The 24,074-nt window shown below is 38.1% G+C and overlaps 2 protein-coding genes and 1 long non-coding RNA gene across 8 annotated transcripts in view; 2 read left to right on the top strand and 1 right to left on the bottom strand.

Moving 5' to 3' along the window:
- Positions 1-3,507: 3,507 nt before the first annotated feature.
- The window catches only part of LOC140699370 (cytochrome P450 2C21-like), a 95,549-nt gene continuing 74,982 nt past the window's right edge, over positions 3,508-24,074 (bottom strand). For 5 of the 6 annotated variants that reach the window (XM_072971655.1, XM_072971656.1, XM_072971657.1 and 2 more), the window contains 8 exons: positions 23,538-23,700; positions 21,935-22,084; positions 19,094-19,254; positions 14,085-14,261; positions 12,976-13,117; positions 8,680-8,867; positions 6,358-6,499; positions 3,509-4,221 (listed from right to left, as the gene is read on the bottom strand). In XM_072971655.1, the coding sequence (XP_072827756.1) occupies positions 4,040-4,221; positions 6,358-6,499; positions 8,680-8,867; positions 12,976-13,117; positions 14,085-14,261; positions 19,094-19,254; positions 21,935-22,084; positions 23,538-23,700 (1,305 nt within the window). In that variant the 3' untranslated portion in view covers positions 3,509-4,039. Of the gene's footprint in view, positions 4,222-6,357; positions 6,500-8,679; positions 8,868-12,975; positions 13,118-14,084; positions 14,262-19,093; positions 19,255-21,934; positions 22,085-23,537; positions 23,701-24,074 lie in introns of all 6 variants that reach the window. The other variant, XM_072971659.1, reaches the window with a different exon arrangement.
- Positions 6,428-19,570, top strand: LOC140699375 (uncharacterized). Its single transcript, XR_012077519.1, has 3 exons — positions 6,428-6,517; positions 7,419-7,516; positions 19,470-19,570. It is a non-coding gene; the product is annotated as an uncharacterized lncRNA (long non-coding RNA).
- Positions 8,930-10,303, top strand: LOC140699529 (uncharacterized). The gene is made up of 3 exons (XM_072972203.1): positions 8,930-8,953; positions 9,119-9,253; positions 9,707-10,303. Exons 1-3 carry the CDS (start codon positions 8,930-8,932, stop codon positions 10,301-10,303), a joined length of 756 nt encoding a protein of 251 aa, XP_072828304.1.

Genomic DNA, 24,074 nt, shown 5'->3' on the forward strand with positions numbered 1-24,074 from the left:
CTCAAAATTTATTTGGAAATAGTCACCCAATGGGTACTTCCCCATACTTATCTTCCTGTAATATCTGGCACTACAAATAAAACTAAAGAAAGGAAAAGGCTGTAATAATGGTGACAAGGATAGTTCATTCATTACCTTTCATCATTGGGCAAGAATTTCTATAGTACTTTGTTATGTCAAAAGTGTATTAAGATAGAGGGCTTAGAGTGATGTGGAAAACAGTCACTATCTTTTAAATTTTTTAAATTAATTTTTATTTAAAAAATTTTAAAATTAGTTTTATTGAAGTAACATTGATTTGACATTATGCAAATATGTTTATGTGTACAACGTTGTATTTCTACTTTTGTATACACTGCATGATGCTTACCACCAAGAATTTAGTTTTCATGTATCACCATACAGTTGATCCCCATTACCCATTTCACCCTCTCCCCTGCCCCTTCTCCTCTGGTAACCACTATTCTGTTCCCTTTATCTATGTGTTTGTTTTTGTTTGGGTTCACTTCTTTACTTCTTTATTTTGTTTTTATATTCCACATATGAGTGAAATCATACACTATTTGTTTTTTGTGTGTGTGACTTATTTCACTCAGCATAATACCCTCAAGGTCCATTCATATTGTCACAAGTGGCAGGATTTCATTTGTTACTGCTGAATATATTCCATTGTGTATATATACCATGTTTTCTTTATCCAGTCATCTGTTGATGGACATTTAGATGGCTTCCATGTCTTGGCTGTTGTAAATAGTGCTGCTGTGGACATTTCAGGTGCATGTATCTTTTCAAATTAGAGTTTCCTCTGAATATACGCCCAAGAGTAGAATTGCTGGATATTATGGTAAGCCCATTTTTAGTTTTTTAAGGAATATGCATCTTCATTTCCATAAAGGCTGCACCAAATTACATCCCCAACAGCAGTGTAGGAGGGTTCCCTATTCTCCATACCCTCTCTAGCATTTATCATTTGTGGACTTTTTAATGATGGCCATTCTGACTGGTGTGAGGCAATACCTCATTGTACTTTTGATTTGCATTTCTTGCATAATTAGCAATATTGAGCATCTTTTCATGTGCCTGTTGGCCTTTGTATGACTTCACTGGAGAAATATCTGCTTAGGGCTTCTGCCCATTTTCAGTTGGGTTGTTTATTTTTTATTGAGTTTTATGAGCTGTTTGTATATTTTGGAAATTAAGCCTTTGTCAGTCGCATCGTTTGCAAATATTTTCTCCCATTTTGTAGGTTGTCTTTTTGTTTTGTTTATGGTTTCCTTTGCTATGCAAAAGCTTGTTAAGTTGAATTGGGTCCCATTTGTTTATTTTGGCTTTTATTTCTATTGCCTTGGGAGACTGACCTAGGAAAACATTGCTATGATCTATGTAAGGGAATCTTTTGCCAATGTTCTCCTCTGGGAGATTTATGGTGTCCTGTCTTATAAGTCTTCTAGCCAATTTGAGTTTATTTTTGTCTATAGTGTGAGGGAGTATTCTAACTCCACTGATTTACACGCGGCTGTCCAGCTTCCACAACACCGCTTGCCAAAGAGAGTGTCTTTTCTCCATTGTATATTCTTGTCTCCTTTGTCGAAGATTAATTAACCATAGGTGTGTGGGTTTAATTCTGGGCTCTCTAATCTGTTCCATTGACCCACATGTCTGTTTTCGTACCAGGCATCATAGACTTTGGATTACAGTATCTTTGTAGTATTGTCTGAATTCTGGGAGGGTTATGCCTCCAGCTTCCTTTATTTTCTTCAGTATTACTTTGGCAATTTTGGGTCTTGTGTGATTTCATGTAAATTTTAGGAATATTTATTCTACTTCTGTAAAACATATCCTGGATAATTTGATAGGGATTGAATTACATCTGTAGATTGTTTTGAGCAATATGGCCATTTAAACACTATTAATTCTTCCAATCCAATAGCATAGAACATCTTTCCATTTCTTTAAATCATCTTTAATTTCCTTGATCTGTGTTTTATACTTATTAGCTATAAGTCTTTCACCTACTTGCTCAGGTTTATGTCTAAGTATTTTATTTTTTTGATGCAATTCTAAAAGGAATTTTCTTAACTTTCTTTTTCTCATGTTTCATTGTTAGAGTAAAGAAATGCAATAGATTTCTGTACCTTAATCTTGTATCCTGCTGACCTGCTGAATTTCGTCATCAGCTCCAGTAGTTTTTATGTGGAGTCCTTCAAGTTTTCTATATATACTATCATCTTATCTGCATATAGTGACAATTTTACCTCTTCTCTTCCAGTATGGATCTCTTTTATTTCTTTTTCTTTTCTGATTGCTATGACTAGGACTTCCAATAATATGTTGCATACAAGTGGTGAGCGTAGACATCCTTCTTTTGTTCCAGAGTTTAGCAGGAAGGCTTTCAACTTTTATGTTGGCTGTGGGTTTGTCATAAATAGCTTTTATTGTGTTGAGATAAGTTCCCTCTATCCTCACTTTGGTAAAAATTTTTATCATGAATGGATGTTGAATTTTATCTAATTGGACTCCTTTTTTTTTTTTCTGATAGCCCTCAGAATCTTCTGAAACTCTTTCAGAGTTCTAAAACTCCTACATGACACCTTATAGTCAGCCTTTCAGACTCTCAGCTCCTGATTCCAAATAAGCAATCAACTCAAAGGTAAAATCCCATCAATAACAGGATTCCAATATGAATTTCACAAATCCTCTGGTATCTTATACCCATAAATTCTCCCAACACTTATCATTTTGCCATGCTGACAAATATACATGTACATATGGGTGTGTATGTCAGCGATGAGTGAGACAGAGAAATAGAGAGCCACAAACATAAATATAGATGTTATATCAGGAAATTTCTGGTCATCGCAATGAGATATTATTTGCAGATGATAGGATTTTCTACTTGAAAAATCGATGAAAGGTAACTAAAGATGACTAAATCTACCAAAGAATTCAATCTTCATTACATAAAAAGGTTTGGTCACATACTCTATTACAATTGTGACAGAAAAATAAATAGCTGCTTAATTTTTAGTGCATTATTTTTTAGTATCTATGAAAAATAAAAGTGTATATATATGTGCAGATACTTCACTTTTATGAAACTATCCTGAAGAAATAGGACACAAATGATAATAAAAGATATATGCATGCCATAGCATCCTTTTTGTTAACAAAAGTTCAAAAATAATCTAAATAATCCTTGAATAGGGAGATTTTTAAAAAATTATTATAGCCGTGCGATAGGGTGTTATGAGATACATTTTTTTACACTGCTTGGGAAAATATCTATCATATGTTATTATATAATGTCACCAACAAATCGTAGCTAAAATATAAGTAAGAATTACAAATGCCCACCTACACAGAAAAACACACACAAATATTTCTCCATGTGTGTTTTTCTTTGCCTTAATATGTATCTGTGTGTGTGTGTGTGTGTGTGTGTGTGTGTGCATGCGCGCGCGTGTGTGTCTTAACCACTAGGGGAAGAGAGAAAGGACATCCTTGAAAAGACCAGCAAATTGAAGTTTTATCTTATGATATTCCCTGTGGCTGAAATGATCTTCCTCTGCTTTCTCTCTTCATGTACATACATATACGTACGTATACAAACATACACATCACACACATAGTTACATTTTAATAAACAATGGGAAGAAACAGCAATTATACATGCTGAAGTGTCAAGGGAGCATTCCCCTGGAGAGCTAAATAGGAATAAGAGATGAGTACATTTTATATATTATTAAATATTTTAATGCATGAGATAATTTGCAATTTTAACTTTCATAAAACAAAATATGACATTTATAAGATATCTTTCATTCAGTATACACCGTAGATGAGATGTAGATTAAGACCTCAAAATTGTAAGACACAATTTTACTGACAATGACACAATGAGCTGTATTTCATGCAGGGAAATTTGAACCGAATCTTAAAGAAAATTAGAAGAGGCAGGGCTCAGGAATGTCTTTCCTGATGTTAAGGGAGAGCAGAGTAATGGCTAACACAGGATAGCATGCATCTAGCTGGCCTTTGTTCAGACTGGAATGAAACGGACCTCATAGAACGGTGGTATAGAGCCTATCCCTTTGAGGGCTGGGGTAGTGTCAATGTCTTTTGGATCAACCAGAGATTTCAAAGTAAAATGCTGTAAAATGCTGACCAGGAATAAAAACACCTCCATGCGGGCCAGGCCTTCTCCAACACAAACTCTTTTTCCTAAAAATGACACATAAATTAAATACTCATTTAATTGTATTTCTGATCTAGCATGCAGGAAGTTTAAATAAATGCAGAGTGAATGAATACATAAATATATATATATATACTAATAAAAGACCTATTAAACTATGGCTTCTCCTGTTTACACCAAAACCTGGTTTGCTTCATTTCCTTACAACATATTTCTATGTGCATGCTATATGGAAAAATATCTTTGCTATATACCCATGTTGGAATTGCTTGGCTGAGGTTTGCCCGTAACACCTTTCTACACACACACACACACACACACACACTTATCCTCAGGGGCATGAGAAACACACTACACTATTCCATCTACCTCTAACCCAAGATTCAACAACAGAGTTATTTCTCCTCACCTGGATTCCTAAAACTAATCTTAACCTTGTCATGTCCCTGCTTTCAAAGTATTTCAAGAGCTTACCATTGCCAACAAGAAATATCACACACCATCTACAAGTATTACTAACTATTCAATAATCCCCAGATAGGCAATTTCAAATGTTAGGTATCCAGGCATCCCTTCAACTGAAATAGTCTTTCCCTCTGCTCTGCCTGCTGATATTCCCGACACCATTCTAGGTCCAGCTCAGATGTCATTTATTCTATGCAAACCTCTCTGATGTACTCAGGGGGATATGATCCACAGCCTTATCTGTTTCCCACAACTCATTAATGTGTCTACTACAAAATATTTCACATGAGATTTTAATTATTCCTCTGTCCCACAGAATGGAATTTAAGCTTGGAAGGTAAGGCCTTAGCTCTTGTAATGATACCACAGTGTCAGGACAAAAGCAAGCCTGCAAGTCCTGGGAAAGGTGTAGAAATCTCAAGCACGTTTATTATACAACAGTGGGTCCAAAACACAGGAAGGAAGAGAAGGGGTGGAACAGCAGGGTCTTGCTTTGGGATCACCTCCCGGCGTTGTTCATAATCTTGGGACCACAGTACCCAATGGGCACTTCTTTCCGATTTTCTTAGATATTCAAGCAGGAGCAAATCTCTCATTTTTGTCCCTCTTTCAGTTACTTCTAGAGGAAAGGCCCTTCACCCTCTACTCTTCCCCAGCGTCTCTTTTGGAGTGTGCTAAGCATCTTCTTCATCTTCCCGGCTCCATTCTCTGCTGGTTTGTCTTCTATGCCTACTCTGTGTCCAGGAAGCTGCTTTCGATAGACTGCTTCAACCAACAGTTAGGTCCCTTCTTCATGGTCAATACATTCAGAGGACTGCACATTAAAAAGCTTAGAGTATTTATTCCCTCAGTCCCAGCCTGCCAGGGCACACTTTAGGCGTTGGCTGTATTCCCCAATCTATAAACCCACCTCCTGTTGAGGCTTCCACTCTCTCTGTGCTAGACGTCTGCTTGTTCCAGGAACAGCCTCCTCCTCCTGACCCTCCCCACACAAGACAGTAACATTCTCCTGCTGGTGCTAGCCTCTGAGTCCTTTACCACTCCTTGCTACTTCCCTTCATCCTGCCCACACCTCTGAAAACAGTCTCTTCATTAAACTGCTTTTAATTAATCTTTTTCAGTATCCCACGTGTTTCTTTCAAGGGCCCTGACAAATTGAAAGAAGATACCGCGATGTTTCTTCCTGCAAGAAAATTGCCCTTATCCTCCAACAACTCTGGCCTTGGCCCCTGCCCCACAAAAGGCAAGAGTCAGGAGTTCCTCTCTCTGCTCCTACAGAAACCCTTTAAAGAGCATTTGTCTCTGTGGAGTCTCATTGCCTGTTAATTTGCTTTCATCTCTCTTAGAGGATGGATCTCTTTCTTATTCACAGTTGGATCCCTGGATCTGAGTGAGCATAGGTCTGCTACATGTGTCCTTAGCGAAGTTTACTGAGTGAACTGGCTTCTCAGGGCAGGTGAGAAAAGTCTTAGTGGCACTGGACGTCTAGGAGGAGTTCTTAAGAACCTTAGTGGTGGGTTGCAGGGCAGAACTCAGTAAACGCAACCTCCAATGCAATAAGAAGAAATCTGGACCTTAGGAGTGGTGCCTCTAGCCTCATGCAAATGACAATCTGTCCAAGGCAGAGTAGCTTCCATGTAAAGCCCTTCCTCATCTCATTTGACCCTAATGTACCGATAAAAATGAAGCATGCTTGCCTGCTGAAAAAGTCATGAAGTAGTCACTCTTCTTAAAGTTGCCTCTTTCATCCAGGAAGTGACCAGGGTCAAACTGCTCTGGATTGGGAAACTCTTTGCCATCATACAGAACAGAAGTCAGAGATGTTACTATGGCTGTGCCCTGAGATAAGACAAACAGGTAAACTGGATTATAGAGAAGGTCATGGAACTTGGAGGGAGAGATGCCTTGTCTAATCCTTTTCTTTTATACATCAGGAGAGTGAGGCACAAAAATATTTTTTTAATCCACGTCACAGAGCAAATTAATGACCAAGCCGAACAAGTCCTAAGTCGTATCATCCCGGTGCAGAGCTCTGTTAACTGACTCCAAGGGCATCCTCCTCAGTTTGTAGTCTGACACCAGCACTTGCTTTTCAGAAAACTTGAGGGAGCTGCACTTTTGTTGACAAATAAATTGCAGTATTGTCTAAGAGTGCTGATGTCACTGATAATCCAGCTCACTCTCTTCGGAACCAAGTATGATGTCTTAGAAACTCTACCTGAGTGGCCATATTCATGAAAACCATTTTCCCAATAAGATGAGGAACTGGTAGATAACCCTTCCTCTGCTACTTTCCTTCAATGTAATTGTTGCATATTCTTGTGGAAATAAGACGGCATTTCTTAGCTTCGAGTAAGTCTTCCTAAACTCAGAGATACAGTGTACACCATAATTTGGAGTTTAGTTTACAGCATCAATCAAATATTTCTCTCTTAAACTAAGCTCTGTGACCACAGGTAATTTGTTTAGCATTTCCATGCCTCATTTTCAACACAATGAAAACATAAGCAATACGTCAGCATTAGTTGAATGTAAATATAAAATAATATATGAAGTACTTTTTACGCAAAGATTACCACATGTTAAAATACTCAGTAAAGAACTTTTGTTACTGTTATGGTAATAGTGATTGTATTCACGATGCTGCAGGATAGTCATAAAGGTCATACATTTAGTACCTAGCAGAGACAAAATTCAAATGCAGATCCGTCTGAATGCTTTGTGTTTATGTTTCTAAGAATATATCAATTTTTTCTAGGCTGTCCAATTTGGGGAAAATAGATACACTCTTAGGAACATACAACCCACCAAGAAAGACTCATGAAGACTTAGAAATTTTGAACACACCAATCACTGGTAAGGAGACTGAGATTTCCAACAAAAGAGCAAGGTCCAAGTGATTTCACTGATGAATCCTACCAAATATTTAAAGAGGAATGAAGACCAAACCTTCTCAAATTCTTCCAAAAAACAGAAGAGAAAGGTGAAAGCTTTTCCTCTAAGTTTGGGAACAAGACAAGGATGAACACTCTCACCAATTTTACTGAAGAGAACAGGCCAGGATTGGGGGAAATTTGTTTTTAAGATATAAGAGAATTGATTATGTTCAAATGATAATGGAAAGAAGACAGCAGGCAGGGAGAGAAGAAACTGAATGAAAAAAGAAGAGATGATTATTTGAGGAGGATTCCTGAAAAGGGGAGAGGAGAGGGATCCATGATACAGGAAAAAAGATTTACTTTAGATAAAAGGAGAGCCCTTCTCCCACAACAACAAAGTGAAAGAGAAATCAAAGGGTGTGGATGTCGCTAAATTTGTAAATCTAGTGCAAGGGAGTTGAGGGAGTTCCCCTCCAATGGCTCTGATTTTCTCTGTGGAAGACCAGGTCACTTGAGAAAAAGTCCCTGGTAGAGGATTGGAAGGGGAGAATTCAGGGCTGAAAGTCACTGGCGTGTGTGGCGGAGCAAGGAGAGCGAGGTCACAAAGGAAGACTGTTGGGTAAGACTGAGGATATGTGTTGGGATATTGATAATGATACCAACCTGCCGGGCTGCATGGCCTTTTCCAGAAGAGGTAAGTAGCTCAAAGACAGGCAGGGAAGAAGATTATTGCCGTGGGACTTTAAAAAAGTAAGTGAAACAGATAGTTATGGAGGCAGGGGGTGGGGTACGTGGAAACACAGGATACTGGTTAAGTGGTAAGAGTAATAAAGGAAATAAAGTAAAAAAGTAATAAAGGAGTAATAAGGGAAAACAGGGAAGTGGAAAGAAGATTGGGAGAATGAACAGGCAGCATGTGGAGCTATGAATGTACTGAAAATCTTGTGGGATTGTAAGCACTATGATATTTATTAAACTGTATCGCCAAACTAGAAGCAGTGGTGCATGTGGTCAGAGGGTGAAATGTCCAAGTTATGACTGTGCAATACCTACAGAAAGTTAGGTGATCTGTAATTCTACTACCGTGATAGTTGACAAGCTAAGATTCTGAAGGGGGAGTATAGATGAAATACCTCTCACCTTGGGAATAATGTATTCTCTGAATTTAACGTCCTGAGTTGTTGCATGGGGCACGCTGCTGGGCACCAGGTCGATGTATCTCTGGATCTCGTGCACCACGGCATCCGTGTCGGGCATGCGGCTCCTGTCCTGCATGCAGGGGCTCCGGTGTCTGCCAATCACACGGTCAATCTCTTCCTGGACCTTAGCTGGCAAGATAGGAAGCAGAATTTATGTCAAGTGATAGATGCTTTTTTAAACCTTCTTAATCATGGTTCCATTGGAAGATTTGTTTGCCAAAAAGATGTATCTGAAAAGAATTTTTTTTCTTTATAGCTTCTAAAATTTAGGGAGTGAGTCTTTTTGACAAAGATTGTGATTCTGTACAATCAATCCTTACATTGCAGATGCATTTGAATAGAAATACCTTTTGGATAAAAGAGGCAAGATGGCGGAGTAGAAGGACGCTTGTAAGTCACCCTCTCCCACAAATACACCAAGACCCACATCTACAGACCCACTCAGCCAACCAGAGCACCTGCGGAACTCCGACAGATCATCGCCCTCTTCAAAAGATAAAGACGCCAAAAATCTGGTAGGAGAAAAGGAAAAAAGAAAGAACAAAAGGCAAAGCAGCGCGGGACTGGTCCCGCGGGGAGGGAGCGGCAAAGGAGGACTGGCGCTCACTCGCTGGGTCTCCCCTCTCCAACTGAGAGGCCAGCGGGAGGGAGAGGGAGCCTCCGAGGCTCGGATCTGTACAGAGCAGCCCTTGTCTGACAGAACTAAGTTAAACGGGCACAGAGCGTCCCCCCGACACCCAGCCTGAGACGCGGGCCAGCAGCGGCGGGCAGGGCCAGGCTGCACAAGCCGGGCGGAGGACGGGGGCGGCTGCACGGAGGCAGCCCCGGGGGACTGCAAGGGGCTGGGCGCCGGGGCTGTAGGTGTACAGGACAGAACAACCTGGGCCCTCCATAAAACAGCAAGGTTGATGTGCTCTCGCGGAAAGGGTGCATACTCCCATGTCTGAAAACCCGCGGAAACTTTTCAGGGGAAGAGACGCGGGGCCCAGGCACAGCCGCCATATTCTCCGGCGCTTAGCACCCAGGCGGGGGCGGAGGCGAAACCTGCATCCGCACCCGAAGGGCTTAGCAGCCTCAAGGGCCAGACTGAGACGGACCTACAGCCCGGGGCAGATAGGATCCTTCCAGCCTGGTTCCTCAGAGAACTTGCTCCACAAGGACAAATAAGGAGCTGGGCCTTGGCTCGGAGCAGGGATGAGGCTGCCCCTCGGTCTTCCCCGAGCCCACCCGCGGACCGCGACCAGGGCGGAGCGCCGACCAGGGCAGAGCGCGCAGCCGCACAGAGCAGCGGAGCTACCAGCGGCGCAGGCAGAGGGAGAGCGGCCCCCCGCCTGTCGGGCAGGAACACAGCCCCTGACCAAGGTGCTGGGAGGGGGCACGACCCGCCATCCTGCCTGGCCAGTCTGCAACATCTGACTGCGGCATCCGGAGGGGCAGTGACCCGCCCGCAGCAGAGGAGAGCTGCATCTGACCCCGTGTTAGGAGGAGGCGGGATCTGCTTGCCGATAGGTGCTGGGAACAGCACAGAAGAGGGTGCCAACAGAGGGCCTATGAAAACAAGCTGAGCTTCCAAAACAGGACGAAGACAGAAGGACTTCACATTAAAAGCACACAGACTCCAGGAGAACACCGACAACCCCTTGTTTTTGTTCTTTTTGTTTTTGTTTGTTTTTTTTAAAATCTGTTTTTACCTGTTCTATTTTCAATTACTCTCTTAATTTTTACTTTTTAATTCATTTCTATTTCTCTTGGGTTTTGAAGTCCTGTTATTGATGAGACACAGGCTTCAAATACATATATTCATCTCCCCACCCCTTTTCTTTTCTTTTTTTTTCCTTTTTTTTTCAAGGTTTTAAAAGGACGTCTCCACCCGATTAATACTCTGCTTCAACCCGCTCTTCTATTATTCATTATACATTGTTTTCAAACCCTCTTTCTCCCTTCTTTTAAAAATCTTTCTCTCTCTTATTTTTTTTTCTTTTTCTTTCTTTTTTTTTCCTAAGTTCTATTCCTAAATAGGCATTAGATAGATAAAATCCTTAAGATCCAAAATAGACAACTGATACTCCGTAAACCACAGTGCCAGAGAGGTATGAGCAAGATGAAGAGGCAGAGAAACCATTCCCAATTAAAAGAACAAGAGGAATCCCCTGAAAGAAAGATCAATGAAATAGACATCGATAGCCTACTAGATCAAGATTTCAAAAAAGGAGTGATCAAACTGCTGAAGGAATTAAAAGAGATAGTGCTTAGAGAAATAAAATATGTCAAAAATGAAATTGAAGCTATAAAGAAGAGCCAAGCAGAATGGGTAAACTCATTGACAGAGATGAGGAATGATCTAATAGCTGTGCAAAGCCGACTAGTTAATGCAGAGGAACGAATTAGTGATCTAGAAGACAGGGCAACAGAAAGCACCCATTCAGAAGAACTACAAGATAAGCAAATAAAAAATAATGATAATAGCGTAAGGGACCTATGGGATAATATAAAGCGTCCCAATCTTCGCATAATAGGGGTCCCAGAAGGGGAAGAAGGATCAAAGGGGATTGAAAAGGTTTTTGAAGAAATCATGACTGAAAACTTCCCAAACTTAAAGAAGGAATCAGATATCCAAGTACAGGAAGCTCAGAGGGTCCCAAACAGGAAGAATCCAAATAGACCCACACCAAGACATATCATAATCAAGATGGCCAGAGTCAAGGATAAAGAAATGATTCTAAAGGCAGCAAGAGAAAAGCAGAGTGAATTACAAGGGAACCCCCATAAAGCTCTCAGCTGATTTCTCTACACAAACACTACAGGCCAGAAGGGAGTGGCAAGATATATTCAAAGCCATGAATGAAAAAAAGATGCAGCCTAGAATACTTTATCCAGCAAGGCTATCCTTTAGGATAGAAGGAGAAATAGAGTTTCACAGACAAAAAAAAGCTGCAGGAGTTTAGCAACATTAAACCCATGCTGAAAGAAATATTGAAAGGGCTATTCTAAATAGAAAAGCAGCAGGATGCTACAGAAATCAGAAACTCACAACTGGAAAGGTGATAACTCATGAATTACAAATAAAGAAAACACGAAATTATAAAAGAAGACATACAAATCACTGAGAGTGGGAGAGGGAGGCAGGGAAATATAGAATTTTTTTTTCTTTCTTTTTAAAATTTTTTTAACAGTAGGATGGGTTTGAGATCATGTTATTATCAGTTTAATAAAAACGGGTATAGGTTAATAGATTTACAAAAAAGGGTAACCACAAGTCAAAAATTTACAAGGGAGTCACAAAAATTAAATAAAATCCATGATAATACAAAGGAAAATTACCAAACCACAAAAGGAAGAAGAAAGGAACAAAGAGGATATACCAATTAAACAGCAAAGATAAGTTCAAAATGGCAATAAACACACAGCTATCATTAATTACTGTAAATGTTAATGGACTAAATGCTCCAGTCAAAAGACATAGAGTGGCAGACTGGATAATAAAGCAAGAACCTTCAATATGCTGCATACAAGAGACCCACTTTAGGGAGAAGGACACATATAGATTGAGAGTGAAAGGATGGAAAAGGATATTCCATGCAAATGGAAAAGCCAAAAAAGCAGGTGTTGCAGTACTGATTTAGGACAAAATAGACTTTAAAACAAAGGCCATAAAGAAAGATAAAGAGGGACATTTTATAATGATTAAAGGAGTGATACAAGATGAAGACATTACACTCGTTAATATATATGCACCCAATATAGGAGCACCTAAGTACATACAAGAATTACTAACAAAGATAAAGGGGGATATTGATGGGAATACAATCATAGTCAGAGATTTTAACACTGCATTAACATCACTAGACAGATCTTCCAGACAGAAAATAAACAAGGCAACAGAGAAATTAAATACTACAATAGAAAAACTAGATTTGGTGGATATTTTCAGAGCATTACACCCCCAAAAAATAGAATATACATTCTTTTCAAGTGCACATGGAACATTTTCCAGGATCGATCATGTACTTGGACACAAAAGAAACCTCAACAAATTTAAGAAGATAGAAGTAAATATTTCACTCTCTTTTTGTACCACCATGTGACTTGAACTGAATTCATCCAGTGGTAGGAGGATGTACTAACGATGGAAGTTTCTCAGGTACATTTTCTAGACAGGTGAAGAGTAGAATCGTCATCAGGGTTGCCTGCCAATTTCTACCCAAAATTGCATTCTGTCCATCATCTGTGACCATACCTGTGACCTCTGGGTGCTTCAGCAGGAGCAGGAGTCCATATCTCAAAGTCATGCTTGTTGTCTCTGTTCCAGCAGTAAATACATCCAATACGGTAGTGATCAAGTTGTCCATGGTAAATTCAGACTGCTTATTGTGCTTTTCCTAGGAATAATGTGTTGGGGATTACTTGATAAATAAAAGAGTCTCAGAAGTAACATATAGTAATTCAATATAACATCATTACTTGCTGAATTTGCTTATTTGACAAATTAAGCTAGACATTAGAGAGTGCTATGGCTGAAGGTAAAGTTACATGAGTTGTTAGGACTCCTTTTAAACAGTTAAAATATAATCAGAGTTACAAACTTCCAACAGTTCCTTTCTGAGTCTTCACTTTCTCCCCCACCAGAGCAAATCAATTCTTCAATAATTTATTTCTAACTTGAGTCTTACATGTCATCGCTGCTATTCACGGTCAATTCAGGCATCTATTTTCTGTTTCATCACATCTAAATTTCTCCCTCAAGGCTCTACAACTACCCACCTACAAACTACATCACTATTTCCAAATTCAAAAGTCATTGCAACCATGAGAGTTCCTCAGTTATGATCAAGATAATTGTTTGCAATTCCACACACTTGATCACCGCACTTGTCATTCCCTGAACCCATTTTGTCATCTCCGCTAATCGAAGCCACGGTTCCCTCAAACCCTACCTCACCTGTTTCCTAGAGCCTTTCTGAGGGTAAGCCCTTCTAGATTCCAACCCACTCCTGCGTTCTCTCATTTGTTACATTCTCCATTCATGGAATTTATTTTATGAAAGAGAACATGCTTTCTATCATTAATCTTGAAGTTGTGTGTGTGTTTCCATCTATCCCCAAATAAAGAATCAGCTTTGACATGGTAAATATAAAATCTTCCAGGTCATTCTCAGTGAGAATTTAGAAATATCTCAGGACATCCACTATGGTTTCCACAAGCAAGAGGTTACACAAGCAATTAGTATATCTTTAAGAAGGAGCGTTTGTTTTAATATAGCCGTTTCACTGAGAAGAACCAAGCTATTCCATGAGCCACATCCCATCGCCCACAAAGATGAAGGAGCAAATCAGGGTCACGTTATACCTTTTCCATTTTAATCAGGAAGTAATCAATAAAGTCTTGAGGGTTACTGAGGTCAAGGGATTCTTGGTGTTTCTTTATGTTCTCGAAAATGAACTTTCTTTGCTCAATTATGTTTTTAAATATTGTGTTATGACTTCCTGGGAGATAATGTATTAAAAAGGGGAAAGCATTGTAGAGCTGAAAGAGGAAAGAATCATTCATTAATTCATTTAGCAAACTTTTACAGGCCCATAGTATGTATCAGACACATTGGTATAAAATGAATAGATAAAGATGAGTAAGACATGCTTCTTGCACTGGAACACACTTGGGATCTGAAGGAGAGGGAACTGATAAAATGGCCAGAGTTATATGCACAAGTTACCAACCCACTTGAAAAAAAGCATTTCAAAACGCACAAGTTACCATGCAAAAATCGAAAATGAATTTTTAAATTCATTTTCTAGCCATAACTCTATGAAGAAATTCTGCAGCGTACCCCACCTTTCCAAAGGAGGGTACTGAGGTTCGAAAAGTCAACCAGCCTAAACAATGTGCAAGGCTCTTACCTTTTTTTCTATATTATTTTTTAGGAAAGTATAGCTAGCATTTGATATTTTATTAGTTTAAGATGTAAAAAATAGCGATTCAACATTTAATACATTACGAATTGATCACCATGATAAGACCAGCAACTATCTGTCATCATAAAGTTGTTGAAATGTTACTGCCTCTGTTCCTTATGCTGTACATTACATAACTGTGACTTATTTATTTTATAAGTGGAAGTTGTACTTCTTAATCCCCTTCACCTATTTCATCCATTCCCCTACCTCCTCCCCTCTGATGACCACCAGTTTCCTGTCTGTATCTATGAGTCTGTATCTGCTTTGTTTTGTGTTAGTTTGTATATTCCAAATATGAATTAAATCATGTGGTATTTGTCTTTCTCTGATTAACATTTTTCCCAGAGCATAATACCTTTGAGATCCATCCCCTTTGTCACAAATGGTACAATTTCATTCGGTTATGTGGCTGAGCAAAATTCCATTCTATGTGTATATATACATACATACACACACACATACACAAACCCCATGTCTTCTTTTTCCATTCACCCATCAATGGACACTTGCTTCCATACCTTGGCTTTTGTAAATAAAGCTGCAGTGAGCACAGGGTGCATATATCTTTCCAAATTACTATTTGGCTTTTCTTCAGATAAATATCCAGGGAGTTTTAAACTTTTTGAGAAACTCCAAAATGTTTTACACAGTAGCTACAGCAACTGACATTCTTACCAACAGTACTTGAGGGTTCCCTTATCTCCACTTCCACCCCAGAACTTGTTATTTCTTGTCATTTTTATAATAGCCATTCTGATCAGTGTGAGGTTATATCTTATTGTGATTTTGATTTGCATTTTTCTATTGATTAGTGTTCGAAGCATCTTTACATGTGTGTTTGCCATCTGCATATCTTCTTTGTAAAACTGTCTATTGGAGTCCTCTGCCCATTTTTTAATTAGCTTTCTTTTCTGATCTTCGTGTAGTTTGGGTATTAACCCCTTGTCAGATAGATCATCTACAAGAATCTTCTCCCATTTAGTAGGCAGCCTTTTTGTTTTGTGATAGTTTCCTTCACTGTGCAACAGCTTTTACATCTACTTAGATCACATTTCTTTAGTTTGGCTTTTGTTTCCCTCGCCTAAGAAGACGTATCCCGAAAAACAGCCAAAAGACTGATATCAAAAACATACTGCCTATGTTTTCTTCTAGAATTGTTAGGGTTTCGGCTCTTACATTTAAGTCTTTAATCCATGTTTAGTTTATTTTCATATATGGTATGAGAAAGGTATCCAGTTAGATTCTTTTGTATGTAGCTATTCAGTTTTACTAACACCATTTATCGGTGAAGCTATCTTTTCTGCATTTTATATTCTAGCCTCCTTTGTCATAGATTAAGTGTTGATAAGTGCGGGTTCATTTCTGGGATCTCTATCCTGTTTCATTGATGTATGTGTCTGTTTTTGTGCCAGGACATTACTGTCTTGATTACTGTAGCTCTGTAGTGCAGTTTGACATCAGGGACCTGATACCTCCAGTTTTGTTCTTTCTTGGCTATTTGGGTCTTCTGTGTTTTCATACAAAAGTATTTGTTCTAGTTCTGTGAAAACGCCATTAGTATTTTCATAGGGATTACACTGAATCTGTACATTGCCTGGGTACTGTGCTCATTTTAACAATAGGAATCTTCCAATCCTTGAACACGGTCTATCTTTCCATTTGTTTGTGTTGTCTTCAATTTCTTTCATCACTGTCATAGTTTTATCCAGTACAGGGTTTTACCTCCTTAGTTAGATTAATTCCTGGGTATTTTACTCTTTCTGATGTAATTATAAATGAGATTGTTTTCCTAATTTCTCTTTCTTATAGCTCATTGTTAGTGTATAGAGTTGCCACAGATTTCTGTATAATAATTTTTTGTCCTGCAACTTTCCCAAATTCTGAATAGTTTATTGGTGGTGTCTTTAGGATTTTCTATGTATACTATCATGTCATCTGCAAACAGTGACAGTTTTTGTCTTCTCTCCCAATTAGGATTCCTTTTCTTCCTTATGATTCTCTGCTGTGCCTAGGGCTTCGAATACTATGTTGCATAAAAGTGGTGAGAGTGGGCATCCCTGAGTTGCTCTTGATCTTAGTGGAAATGCTTTCAGGTTTTCACCAGTGAGTATGGTGTTAGCTGTACACTAGTCTTATGTGGTCTTTATCATGTTCAGTTGTGTTCTTTCTAAATCCATTATGTGGAATTTTTATCATATAAATGGGCATTGAATTTCATCAAAAGCTTTCCTGTGTAATTTGAGAAGATCATATGCTTTTTATTCTTCATGTTGTTAATGCAATGAATCACATTGATTGATTTGCAGATATTGAATCATCCTTGCATCCCCAGAATAACTTTGATTTGATCGTGGCATATGTTTTTTTAATGTCTACCTGAATTCTGTTGGCTAATATTTTGCTGATGATTTTGGCACCTATGTTCATCAAGGATATTGGCCCATTTTTAGCTCTTTCTTGGAGTTTCTTGATCTGGTTTTCGTATCAGAGTAATGCTGGCATCATAGAGTAAGTTTCAAAGTGTACCTTTCTCTTCATTGTTTTGCAAGAGTTTGAGAAAGATATCTATTAACTCTTCTTTAAATGTTCAATAGAATTAACTTGGGAGGCTATCTGGTCCTGAACTTTTGCTTGTTGGAGGTGTTTTGATTTCTGATTCACTTTCATTACTAGGAATCCTCATTCAGTCTTGGTATGTTGTGTGTTTCTATGCATTTATCCACTTTTTTTAGGTGTCCAATTTGTTGCTGTCTAATTGTTCATAGTGGTTTCTCATGATTCTCTGAATTTCTATGATATCATTTGTAATATTTTCCCTTTCATTTCTGATTCTTTTCTATTTAGACTTTTTTTTTTGATGATGATGATTTTGGCTAAAGTTTACCAATTTTGTTTATCTTTTTGGAGAACCAGCTCTTAGTTTCATTGATCTTTTCTATTCTCTTTGTAGTCTCTGTTTCATTTATTTCCTCTCTGATCTTAATTATTTCCTTCCTTCTACTAACTTTGGGCTCTGTTTGTTCTTCTTTTTCTTATGATTTTATGTGTAAGGTTAGATTGTTTACTTGAGATTTTTCAAGTTTCCTGAGGTAGGCCTAGTTTGCTCTTAACCTCCCTCTTAGAACTGCTTTGGGGCATCCTGTAGATTTTGGAATGCTTTGTTTCCATTTTCATTTCTCTTAAGATTTGGATTTCCACTCTGATTTCTTTATTGACCCATTATTGTTTAGTAACATCTTATTCATCCCCATGAGTTTGTGTTTTTTTCTAGTCGTCTTCTTATAACTGATTTCCAGTTTCATACCATTGTGATTGGAAAACATGCTTGATATCATTTTAATTTCTTGAATTTATTGATACTTGTAACATAGCATGATCTATCCTGGAGAATGTTTTATGTAAACTTCAAAAGTATCTGCTTCATTTGGTGGGAATGTTCTGTATAAATCTATTAGTAAGTCTATCTGATCTAATGTGTTGCTTAACACGAACGTTTCCTTGTTGATTTTATGTTTGGGTAATCTAGCCATTAATATAAGTGGTGTGTTAAAGTCCACTATTATTATTGTATTACTGCCAGTAACTCCTTTTATGTCTGTTCATATCATACACTTCTTTTATAATGAAAAAACTGCATTAAAAGATTAAGAAAATGCCTAAATTACTTTGCTTATTTTTAGTTTGATATTTTACCCTATCAGAAATGCACACACTGCCCTTATTTATCTGGCCATTCCCACTCAAGAGTTTACTGGCTCCTTTTTAAACAGTAGCTTCAGGACTTAATATCCTTCTGAAGGCACTGAAGAAATTTATTTGGCTGGGAGCTTGTATCAACCTAATAGAGGAAGAAGGAAAGTAGTTTCTAGGCTTACCTCATCCCTCTCCCTGGCTAAGATACTTTGGAAAATATGCTTAGTATCTCTATGTGAGTTTTTTGGTCTAAAAAATTACGAGTAGACTATTTGTTCTCTACGGTCCTTTTAAGGTAGAAAACATCATAACCTTAGGATCCACACAAAATTTAGGTTGTTAATTATTGTACATACAACACAGGTTGTTGACTTCTTCTGACAGTGTACTATAGTAAAAAATACATTTTACATAAATACCCTTTCCATGTATACACATAAATATCAGGGGGAAAAAAGGTTTCTCAAAAAAAAAAAACCCACAAAAAACCTTCCTAAACTATTACACTATGATATTGTATTTTTCTTTCTATTACTGTATTTTCTGCTTTAAAATTAATTTCAACCCATTAAAGTAATTTTATAACTTGAGGATTTGTTATAAATGATAGCTTGATAAACCTTAGTCATTCTGAAATACCACAAAGGGATGTGGTTGGATGAGCAATCTCCTAGGTAATTACTTCTCACTGAAAGACAATCTTGACCTTACCTCTATCCAGGAGGTGCTTACAAGTCTTGCATTTTCATTAATATATTTTATCATAGTTAGAAATTCCTCATCACTGTACTCAAAACGGTTCCGGAAGATAATAGAGCAGATCACATTGCAGGGAGCACAGCTCAGAAGGAAAGCTGGATCACACGGAGATGCTAAAAAACAATTTAAATGTTAGAGCACAATTATCATATAAATCTTAAGTGTACTGTTTAAAGTAATTAAGAAGGGTTGACTTCTAAGATTTTTTTTTAATTTTAGGGGACACGTCATCATCGCTATAAACTCAACATGCCTGAAATAAAATTTATGTGTTTCCCTAAGTAAAAGTTTCTAATGAAGTCTAATTTACTTATTAATTTCCCCCCAGGTATTCTCCTATTGACTTCACTCTCCAAATAAGAGCCACAAGGCAATTCACAAGGAGATAATTTTAAAATCTCTTTTAAGTCATAACATTTGGCTCTCAGTGTGGATACCTTTTCATGATGCCCACAGGAAACTGAGCAACATAGTAAGAAAATCAGGAGACAGAGGACATTTGAAATCCTATTTTGCAAAAGGCAACTGAAAAAAGTTGGCTGTGCTTTTCTTGTAGAAGAGAAGAACAATGAGAGAGATTGACGTGACATTCAGATTGTTCAAAAAATATGTTATACTATTGGGAAGAGGCTTCCATGTATAATAAAGAACATGACTCCATTTTTTGCTCTTTGATTACTGACAGCTTTTAATACTCATCTTTTCTTCTGCTGTTCACATCTGCACAAGCTATTTTTTAGAAGTTCAGGTGATCCCTTCTTTGGCGCAAGGAGGAAGTTTAAACCACAAAGCCCTGACCTATTCCTGGGAACCCTCATCCTTACTCCATGCCCTTACCACCATAAAAACCTCAAGCCAGTGTACTTTCCCTGCTCTCTCAAGCCATTTTCGGATCTGCTCAGTAACCACCTGCCCTCCACAGAAAGCCCCATATGTAAATAATAAACCTGTTCATATTCTATCGAGATGTGTGTGGCACCACTAATACCAATGTCTAAACCAAATTGGGGTTGAGAGGTCCATCCTGCCTCTGTGAGGTGACCACAGTGTAATACTCCAAAAGGAAAGAATTTAGCAGGGATCAAAAAGCAGAAGTTACAAGGAAAAACGTTTCTGCACAACATGTGAAATAAACTTTCAACAGTTAGTTATCCGGTGACAAAATGGGCTACCCCAAGCGTATGAGGTCTCCACAGTTAGGTGGGATGGAGCAGAGCCTGGGTGGTCATAACTCAGGAGGCTGAGGAAGGCCATATTCACTGTAAGAAAAGTCGAGCCAGTTAATGATAAGTTCTGCTAGAAATACAAATTAAGTGGACAAAGTCATTTCCCAGGTAACATGTATCAAAACCCAATATTCACTGATTTACTAATTCCATTTCCAATATTTTATTCTAAGAAAGTAGTCAGAGATATTCAATCATTGATACGGATTGCATTTTTTAAAATATTATTAGCAACAAGGAATTGAAAACAGTCTATCTAGCCAAAAGTAAAAGATGCTTAAATAAATTATGATATATTCAAAATAAAGGAATACTGTACTAATCTGTTAATAATTTTCTTGAGAAACATTTAAAAATTAAACATGTGAAAAAATTTATTTAATATATTAAATTTAAACATAAGGTTAGAAAACATTCTATGTAATATAAGCCTTGTGTTATCACTTCTGCCAGGTCTCCAACCCATTCCTAGGACATAGGTACCAAAAGTCTAAATGATGTTCAGTGATGCTCTGCTGCAATTTCCAGAGACTTATTCTGTGGAAGAATCCAGAATCATACAAATATTTGTAAAAATTGAATTTTTATATTAATAGCAACAAGAAAGCAAAGGGAGCAACCTATGTGGACAACCATGTAATATTGGTTAAAAAAAAGCAAGGGCAATTCAGCACTTCATTTAATTCACCATTTAATATAGTGTTAGTAAGCTAATTATGTGCTTGAAAGATATTTAAATGTTGAGGTTAAAAACCACAAAGGTCTTATGATCCTGTTCTTGCTCCTTCCCTGCCAAATCTCCTACCCACCCCTTTCTCTTCTACCCTCTCCCAGGTCTGCACATGTACCCACACATATACACACTGAGCAGATTTGTGCTACTGTAGCTCCCTCCCTTCACACCGTCGGGTGAGCTGTAATACAGTCTTGTACGCCGAGAAGGATTTGGCACGAATTCTACCAGTGAACCATCACTTTTTGTTTCTTTGTTTTATTAAGGTATCACAGACAGCCCTGTATAAGTTTCAGGCGCACAGCATAACGCCTTGACATATACATGTTGCAAAATATTTTCAATGTTTCTCAAGAAGTTACTAGAGAAGGCAGTTTTTTCAACTTACTGTCACCAAAACTACTAGCAGATTACCAAAATCCATGTTCTCTTCTTTACCCTGTGCACACCAACAACCGCATTTCTCAGCTGTTCTTCCAGTTAAGAGTGGGCCTGTGACTGAGTTACAGCCCATGGAATATGAAAGAAGTTGTGTGCCACAGCCATGCCTGGCCTACTCAAGGACTATTTGCTCTTGTCCTGGTTCTTTCCTCCACCCACTACCATTCAAAGAGATGAGCTGTGGGTGCCACTGGAAGCTGTACATTGAAGATACCAAAGACCCTATAAACTTGGTGCCTGATAAGATTGTTACGCCAACCACTTCACCTCTTCTTACTGTTCTGTGAGCAAAAAGTAAACTTCTGTTGTACTTGAGCCATTGTCCCTCTCTAGTGTATCTGTAACAGCAGTCTACCCAAACTATCGCTGTTAATTCCATAAAAAAATACCCACCATTGGTTTTTTTTAATGATTCTACCAAACACAAGGCTTCTTCTTGAATTCTATCTTCAATACTCTTCTTCCCCATCCCCATATTCCGCAAAACCATGAGGGAGAAACGCCGGGTTTGCTTCCATTTTTCTCCACTGCTGAAAACAATTCCTATTAGGAAAAAAAAAAATAGAAAAGAACAACCTTCACTGCCATGGATTCTAGCTAAGAGTTTTCATCCCAGGAAATGATAATGACACTTAAGCAAGAATAGAAATAGAATTGTGCCAGTCTCAAGGAATTTCTACTGAGCCCTACTTCACCTGCCTCCTCTCTTAATCCAGCCTAGTACTTCACTGTCAAGACTCTCGGTTTTACAAATTACGAAACTCCTCATCCATTAGCTCCTTCAAACCTCAGAACAACTCTGAGGACCAAGTGTTCTGTCTCCAATTTACTGACAAGGAGGCTGAAGATGATGGAAGCAAAATGCTTTCTCTAGGATGACTCAGCTAATAAACCATGGAGTCCAAGTTACAGGTTAAGGTTTTAGGGCTGACTTGTGCATTTTAAGTGAATTGGAGAAGAAACAACAAAAGGAGTCCATTCTTAAGAGAAGGAGGAACAGCATTAGTGCATTAGAAGGAAGCTCATGAAAATGTATTCCTCAAATAAGGGACACAGCCACAGCTCTTCTCATTTTAACATACCCCCTCTATCTGTTAAATCTCTTTCATCATATGTGGTCTTAACACCAGGGAAGTTCACTATCAGATTTCCAGAGTCAAGTAAGATCAGGGGAGACAACAACACTCATAGGATACTTGTCCAAAAAGATCTTAAAGAACAATGTAGGGAGGAAATTACCTTATGGAAGCCTTATCTCTTTTTGCAGAAACCCAGTGTCCCATCAGAGGACTGGACAGTTTCAGCTACAGAAACAATTTAATACTTAACTTTAAAAGCATTTTTAATATCAACTCCAACTGATATTCCAATCGATACTTACTATGTTTCTCCATGATCCTCTTTTCGGAGAATCTTTGTGCTTTATGTTTAGCAGTCTACTGATTACAAATATTTCTTATGCTTTTTGTTAGAAGAACAAAAAAACTGAAGGCAAGGTTGGAAATATTCCACACCTTCGTTGGTTCCATGCATAGTATGGAAGCTTCCTAAAATAGTTTCTTAACAACCATGAATATGGCCAGAAAGCAAAATGTTTGATGAATAGGAATAATCTACTCATTTTCCTCCTTTCTCTTTATCTCTGTCTCTTTCTCAGTATCTTAACTGGCCATAATTTTAAATGAACATAGCTTAGTCACAAATTCGTAGAACATTAGTGGTTAAATGGTTTGATTTCATTGCATTTAATGTTTAATGATAATGTCACCTTCATCATTTTAAATATGGATTAATGACCTTTTTTAGAAAATGCTGGACTTACGATGTTTTCACAGATTTCTCTAATTACTTATAATTTCTCAATTCCTTAGCCTGTTGTTTTTTTTTTTTAATTGAAGTATAGTCTGCTGACAATGTTGTGTCAAGGTCTGGTCCTTAGCCTCTTTGAATCTTTCAAATGAACAAACTGCCACATACTCCCGAGATAGAAGCGTACCTAATCCCTGGTTGATTCTGTCTACTATTGGTAAACTGCCTCGGCCAGAGAACTCCTCACTCTGATCAATCAGAGCTTCCTTCACTGCTTCATATCCATATAACACCACGGTGGGCTTCATGCCAATATACACAGTGAACACAGGGCCATAGACTTCTGCTAGCTGGAAAAGGAACAGGAGATGCAAGAATAGTGAGAACTTCAACACTGAAAATGTAGATAAGTGGGGGCAATATTTTTAATCTTCTGAAGACACATTTTAATACTCATTCACCCATTAGAAAAGATTTCAATCTCTAGAATCAATAATTTAATAAGAAATCACATTATTCAAATGGTCATTTTCATTATAGTATTAATAATATTGCTATGATTAGTATTACCATCAATACTTAGCCTTTATTCAGCTCCTGCTATGTGACAGCGGCTATAATATGAATTTTATTCATATTATTAGGTTCTTCTGCCAAACCTGTAACTGCACCAATTTCTCCTTCCCTCCTGTAATTACAGTAAATGATGCATTTCTCCTCCTGT

Source organism: Vicugna pacos, chromosome 11 (genome assembly GCF_048564905.1).
Source record: "Vicugna pacos chromosome 11, VicPac4, whole genome shotgun sequence".
Classification (NCBI taxonomy): Eukaryota; Metazoa; Chordata; class Mammalia; order Artiodactyla; family Camelidae; genus Vicugna; species Vicugna pacos.